Source organism: Sinocyclocheilus anshuiensis, unplaced genomic scaffold (assembly GCF_001515605.1).
Source record: "Sinocyclocheilus anshuiensis isolate Anshui unplaced genomic scaffold, SAMN03320099.WGS_v1.1 scaffold44, whole genome shotgun sequence".
Classification (NCBI taxonomy): domain Eukaryota; kingdom Metazoa; phylum Chordata; class Actinopteri; order Cypriniformes; family Cyprinidae; genus Sinocyclocheilus; species Sinocyclocheilus anshuiensis.
Window position 1 is genome coordinate 859836 of NW_015555746.1, and position 7595 is coordinate 867430.

The 7595-nt window shown below is 37.5% G+C and overlaps 1 protein-coding gene across 2 annotated transcripts; it reads right to left on the bottom strand.

Moving 5' to 3' along the window:
• Positions 1–58: 58 nt before the first annotated feature.
• LOC107673591 (alpha-enolase-like) lies at positions 59–7361 on the bottom strand. 2 transcript variants are annotated; one of them, XM_016467227.1, is made up of 12 exons: positions 7229–7361; positions 6310–6398; positions 6109–6204; positions 4947–5005; positions 4784–4853; positions 4048–4181; positions 3176–3398; positions 2888–3085; positions 2587–2788; positions 730–838; positions 566–624; positions 59–454 (listed from the first exon to the last, which is right to left on the bottom strand). In XM_016467227.1, the coding sequence occupies exons 5-12, from the start codon at positions 4812–4814 to the stop codon at positions 388–390; spliced, it is 1023 nt and encodes a 340-aa protein (XP_016322713.1). In that variant the 5' UTR covers positions 4815–4853; positions 4947–5005; positions 6109–6204; positions 6310–6398; positions 7229–7361; the 3' UTR covers positions 59–387. The 2 variants fall into 2 exon arrangements, with proteins under 2 accessions (XP_016322713.1, XP_016322714.1); XM_016467228.1 differs by lacking the exon at positions 6310–6398.
• Between the last annotated feature and the right edge of the window lie 234 nt (positions 7362–7595).

The window sequence follows — 7595 nt, forward strand, 5'->3', positions numbered from 1 at the left end:
GTCAGAAACAGGCAAAAGGGAGACTATTTAGATTATGATACTATACAAAGGCCTTTCATTAGTTGAGGTAATGTTTTTATTTTAACAGTATCCACTATCACAAGCACAGACCTCAGGAATCTGCTGTGCAGCATTTACAGGAAAATACTGTTTGCTCTTTTTTGCAATACAATCATCATCACACAAGTACACGTAACACTCATCCAAATTGACACCATCACAAAGTTTATGATGCTTGTTTCTGTTTCCTTGATGATACGGTCCCTGTAACCACCCAATCTTTAGTTATAACACATACTGCTTTCTGTTGTATTGCCACATCTCAAACTGAACTATTAGTACGTTTACTGTAGAAGGGTAAGTAGTTCTAATTGTACTACTGTGGTCTCAGTTCAGTGGATTTCTGAAGTTCTTCCCAGCAAACTGAGCTTTATCCCCCAGTTCCTCTTCAATTCTGTGCATGAAGAAAACAAGCAGGTATGCGAAAAAAGTGAAACATATGCTCATGTATGCCTATATGTTACCAAAAATAATTTTATTCTAATAGAATTATCTGTAAGCTTACCTGAGGATCTGGTTGTATTTGGCCAGACGCTCTGAACGGCATGGGGCTCCTGTTTTAATCTGATTAAGAAGAGGGAAAATAAAGAGTTAATTACCTGAACATGAACAGGTAACCTTAAAATTAAATTCCTACATTTTATGATCAATCTAAAGCATATTCAGTACCTGTCCAGTGCAAAGTCCCACAACCAGGTCAGCAATGAACGTGTCCTCTGTTTCCCCAGAGCGATGACTCACCGTCACACCCCAGCCATTGGACTGAGCCATCTTACACCTGTGGGGGGATGTTACAAATAGTTCACAAACTTTTTTTTTTTTTTTATTAAACTATTTAGGATTTTTCACTGGGATTTATGGAAGGATATTCCAGACAATTTTCAAAAAGGACTTGCAAATTGTATTTTCAATTGAGTTTTCCATATGTGGATGCATAAATTGTAACATAATCTAAACGCAATTGCAAATCTTGCTTTACCGTTTTTGTTTGCGTTTTCGTGAACGCACAGTGACTGCCAAATTTCAAATGAAAAAGCAAAGTCCATTTGCAACTGTATTTCCCATGTCTTACGAGTTATGAGCCTGTCATATCTAAATAGCAATATTAATTACCACATCTACTTCAGCGCTACCGAACGCTTTATTTTATATTATATTATTACATTATATTCCTCACTTTTAATCCGTAAAGGAGCACACGTTGCGCCTACTTCAAGATCTTTTACTGTTTGCACTCCGATTGAAGCACATAAGCAATCAGACAGTACAAATCTATACTTATTTGCCCAATTTCCACCTTACCTTATATTTTATTCAATCACTTTAATCAATTATGGAGTGTGCATCCTATACACGTAAGCGTCACACCTGTCTCAAGATCTCTCACTGTTTACAGCTACTGGACACACCGATTGATGCATGTGATTTTTAATATTAACTCACCTTGGCCGTGGTATGTTCCGTGACAGCTGCGCCTAGATCTGACTGGTGAAGTGTCATCTGAGGCAGGCAGAGTATTAGCAGCAGCATGTTCTGTTTTGTCACATGCATCAATCGGAGTGTAAACAGACAGAGATCTTGAGGCAGGTGCTCCATTATAAGATAGGAATAAGATACAGGTGGCATATAGGTAAATAAGTGTAGATTTGCACTGTCCATTTACTCACTTGCATCAATCAGAGTGTAAACAGTGAGAGATGTTGAGACAGGTGAAAAGCGTTTGGTTAATAGTGAATATTGACCTATTGTTTGTACCGTTATGGCTGCTGCTGTTAGCAGGGGATAATTGCTGCATTTGGGCTAAAAAAGACAGAATTATTTATTGTGTAAGGTGCCAAGAAGGTTGCACTGTCTGTTTGTTCACACAGGCAGGAACTGATTGGCAGCTGCCTTTAGCGAAGCCTTTACCGATTACCTTCATTGTTCAAAGCAATCGACACGATCATCTGTGAGTGACGTCACCTCCCAATACAAACACGCCCCATAGTATAGTCCCGCCCCTGACACTGAGTGACAGGTTTCCATGTAGACACCGGAAATTCAAATGCTAAAGGAATTGCGATTCCATTTGGGTTTTGGCAGGTTACATGCATGACGCTGAGAGAGTGATAAAGCAGATGTGGTAATTAATATTGCTATTTAAATATCACAGGCTCATAACTTGTAAGACATGGGAAATACAGTTGCAAATGGACTTTGCTTTTTCATTTTAAATTTGGCAGTCATTATGTGTTCGCGCAAACGCAAACGGTAAAGCAAGATTTGCAATTGCATCTGGATTATGTCACAATTTATGCGTCCACATATGGAAAACGCAATTGAAAATACAATTTGCAATTCCTTTTGAAAATTGTCCAGAATATTCTTCCATAAGGATTAGAAAGTCCACACTGAAATTCTGGAAAATATATGGACAAAGTGTTAAGATTTTGCCAAAATCATGAAAAAGCTATATACTTTAAATTGATATGTGGTATCAGTATAAGGTAATATAGGGTTTTTTAGGGATCAGGGTTTTGAACTCACGCCTGCAGGGATTCGGTAACACTTCCAATCTGGTTGACTTTGAGCAACAGGCAGTTGCAAGCCTTCTTCTCCACTGCGTCAGCAATGCGTTTGGGGTTAGTGACAGTAAGATCATCTCCCACCACCTGTATGTCCGTGCTGTTGGTAAAACTGGTCCAGGCCTCCCAATCATCTTGATCAAAGGGGTCCTCAATGGAGACCACTAGAGTAATGATAAGAATGAAGTCACATCTCTGCGTCTGCGCTCAAAGAAAAAAATAGGTAATGTCATTAAATAAGAGAGCAAATGACTGACGAATACCTGGATAATCCTGAATAAAACTTTTGTAAAGGTCAGCAAGCTCATCAGGGCTGATGTATCGATCCGGGTCATCAGGAGACTTGAAGTCCAAGTCGTACTTTCCGTCGCGATAGAATTCGGATGCTGCCACATCCATGCCAATCAAAATCTCATCTGTGTATCCAGCTTTACTGATGGCACTCTTTAGCAGCTCTAGGGCTATTATAAGCATACAGAAAAGAGCAATATAAAGTTGTAAGTCATTTCAGCTGTATAGTCTCAAACAGTGCGATTTGTTTTTTCAGATACCTTCTTGGTTCTCCAGGATGTTTGGTGCGAATCCTCCCTCATCCCCAACGTTGGTGGCATCCTTGCCATATTTCTCCTTAATAACATTCTTCAAATTGTGGTACACCTCTGCACCAATGCGCATGGCTTCCTTAAAGCTACTGGCCCCGACGGGCAGAATCATGAATTCCTGCATGGCCAACTTATTGCCAGCATGTGAGCCACCATTGATCACATTAAAGGCCTTTGGGAAAACAATAAGCAAAATTCAATGGGAGAATAACATTTTATCCCATAATTTGCTTTCCTACTTTTATTAAGATTTAAATAACAAAAGAAAGCAAATAGGAAAACTGTCTGTATGGCTTAAGCCCCATTCACACCAAGAACGATAACTATAAAGATAACGATATTAGCGTCCACACCAGCGAACGATATCGTCTGTTTATTCTAAGCACATGCTCGTCTGCCGCTTTAAATTCTCGAGCTTGTTACAGCAGGATGGATTCTAATTGGCTGTCATTTTTTATCGTTCATCAGCTGGAAAAAAATTGTTTTGAAAGTGATTCCAACGATATCGTTTCTCTTTGTCTTTATCATTATAGTTGTGGTGTGGACTCTGCTATTCTTTAATATTGAGAACAATTTTTAGAACTATATCGTTATCTTTATAGTTATCATCCTTGGTGTGAACGGGCCTTTAGGCTACTTGTAAAATCTGAAATTATTCATGAGGACAAAGCTGGTCTGCACTTAAAATACCCTCTTAAAATAAAAAGACATAATATCTTTGAGCTCAAACACAATCGAATTAATGATCTTTTAACATTTTCAGTCGCATGACACTTTTCCGTATTGTACAATTTCAAATACAAAACTTTTATATTTCTCACCGGCACAGGCAGGATGACCTCAGGGTTTCCAGCAAGGTCAGCAATGTGACGATACAGAGGAACACCTTTCTCTGCGGATCCTGCCTTACACACAGCCAGGGACACACCAAGGATGGCGTTGGCACCAAATTTAGCTGATATTCGAAACAGACACAGGAATTAAAAGGACTATGACTAGACACAACCCCTAATATTTGCAATACTTTAAATTTGGAAAACTATCACTTTTTTCTTTGAATTTGCCTTTTTTTGTGACAATGTTTTCAAATGTACTCTACCATTCAAAAGTTTGTAATAATTTTTTATGTAATAGTGTGTGATAATTGTGTGTAATAATTTTTTAAGTTTTTGAAAGACACTTCATATGCTCACCAAGGCTGCATTTATTTGATTAAAAATACAGTAAAAACAGTCTTAACAAATATCAAACAATCAGAAAAAAAACAGAAAGAAAAGCAAAAGCAAGGCATTTATTTTAAATAGAAATCTCTTGTAACATTAAAAACGTATTTACTGCCACTTTTGATCAGTTTAATGCATCCTTGCTGATTAAATGTATTGATTTCTTTAAAAATATCTTACTGGACATACATTTTTTAACTATAGTGTAATTGAACTGGGTAATTGGGTGTAAGAAACTTAAAGGAGAACAAATCATTAAGGGGAAGTATTTTAATGCAAAGGACAACATCCTTCCTATTGTTAAATGCATAAACATGTAAATATTATGATTTACACTTGTTATCAGTTCCGTCCAGTTCCAGCATGAACTGGTCAATATTTTCTTGCTCAACTACAGGAATTCCCTATGTGACAGAGAGAAAAAATATAATTAACAACCCAACAAACTTACAGTTACTATTTTCTTTTGTTTCAGAATAAAATTATAAAATACTCACCTGGCTGATCAGGGCAGGTGCAATAGTTTGGTTCACATGCTCAACAGCCTTTGATACACCTACATTACACAGAAAAAGAAGGAAGATACTACAGGTATAAGCACAAGTTATTGTGGATTGAATGGTGCTGCAATTAGACACATGCACATCTCTACATTCCCTTGCTTAGTTTATGCCACAAAGCTATAGATTGTCAGATTTTTCTAATTTGTAATGTCAGCCAAGCGAGAGCCATAAACAATCTGATTTATTCCATGCAAACATTGTGCATTAAATAATACTGAAATACCACAGTACAGATTCTTGCATTATTCACTGATCTGAATCACATGCACAAGCTTTTCAGGTTTTACATAATTTTTTTCATAATACATAATTCACACCACAGAATTCAACACTGGGTTGAATATGTCATGCAAATTCAGAGCCATCAAACAAAAAAAAAAATTTTTTCTCACTAGTTCACTAGGGTACCTGTTAACACAAGGCTGAACCCAGCTATTAATCAGTACAGGTGCATCTCAATAAATTAGAATGTCGTGGAAAAGTTCATTTATTTCAGTAATTCAACTCAAATTGTGATTGAATTACTGAAATAAATGAACTTTTCCACGACATTCTAATTTATTGAGATGCACCTGTACATTTAATAAGTCCTCCTTTCCAATCTAACATAAAAAAACAGAGCGGGGAAGAGAAACAGTCCTTTGTGTCCAGTAAACAAATCTAGGTCAGCAAGTCTTGGTTATTTCCAAAGCAATTAAAGGGTTAGTTCACCCAAAAATGAAAATTAGGCTGCGTTTTACTCACCCCAGAGCCATTTTACGCATCGATTCGCTACAGAAGGCCTTTGTTCACCCCCCAGAGCCGTGAGACACTTTTTTTTATGGATGGTTAATTAAGTTCTTTTGGACTGAAGCAATGCAACACCCACTGAGTGGCATTAAACAGCTTGAAAGATCAAAGACAATTTTTAATATAACTCCGACTGGATTCGTCTGAAAGAAGAAAGTCATATACACCTAGGATGCCTCGGGGGTGAGTAAAACGCAGCCTAATTTTCATTTTTGGGTGAACTAACCCTTTAACAATAAATTCTGTAAAACCAGATTAAATTTCTAGTTTTATTCAGTTCATCAGAAACATGAAAAATCAGAGTTACCTTTGCCCAGGTAGCGTGACTTGTCATTGTCTCTCAGCTCCAATGCTTCATAGATTCCAGTAGACGCTCAACTAGGGACAGCAGCTCGAAACAGACCTGTTTCAAAACCAGTAGATGAGTTTTCATTCTGCTTGTAATGTCAGTACACTAAACCTTCTTAGTTTAGTTTTCAATTTGGAAAGAAACATCAAGGGGAATCACCTTTCTCTGTGTAAAGGTCCACCTCTACAGTGGGGTTGCCCCTAGAATCAAAAATCTCACGGGCATGTATCTTTAGGATAGACATGTTCCTTAAAAAACAATAAATAATAAAAAGTAAAAAAGATCAGATTATAAAGTAAAGGGGTCTGCTTCTGCTGAAACTACAAATCTAACCACAAATCTAAAGGAGATTTCAAGGAAACCTGAGAACACCATCTGCCTTACAGTAATGCTACTACAAACCCACAGGGTCACTTCGTCAAATCCTCTTTCCTGTTATTAGGACTAATCATTATTGAAGGGAAACATCTGCATGAATAAATCCACATCTCTTTCAAGCAAATATATGATTAATAGCTTTCAAATATACACATAGTGTTTTGAAGGTTGTGCTATTCCTTGGGGCATCATGAGAATCTCAGGTCTAATTGGATTAGCAGCTGTCACACTCTGGTCATTCTGCTGTCAACAGAAAACTAAAAGCTTACTAAACTAGTCTAGAAGTTTTTGCCTACACATAATACAAACATCAACACTTTGTTCAACTGTACAGTGCCAATGGCGAGTCTCAAACTCATCTCCTTCCTGGAATCGGATTTCTTTCTCGTATAGTATGTTCTGCAAATATTTAATCCCATTACAGTGTGTGAATATGAGTGGGCGTGATGGAAAGCACGACTCATCACGGTCTTCAATATCAAGTGCTTATTCACGGTGACTCTCATCCAGCATTTTATTAGTGAGACACTCGAGATTGAGAATTTAATGCTTTCGGTCTAAATATCTGAATAACCGTGTACAGAGATTGCCCGAGATTAACGAAAAAGCCCGATTTCAATATAAATCAAATGTAATGTTGGCTAGAAGATGGTCACGATTAATAGGGTATTTGAAAGTCCATAAATACAATGCTTCTTACCTCAGCGATAGCGTATAATTAAAAGACAAGATGAAGAAACCAAGCTTTCACTCAAGTTCACACTCACTGCTAGCGGCTCTGGTTAGTAGAAGAGCTCAGCGTGTGCTCACTCTCAGAGAACACTCACCCATAGGGGGAGATCATAGAAAAGACTAGGTAAGGTGAATGGCAGTTGTTTTACAACATGTGGTGAGGAAATGAGCGGAGCTTCGCGGCCGGGAAGTTGTCGGATATACATTTTTATTGTAGCTCTTCTTTTTTTTAACACTTCACTGTATATGTACGATTTAATGGATAATAAGATTTTGTTCATGAAAAAAATAATATTTTTAGACCACTAACGAAGGGGACGGTGTTTTCACGTGTA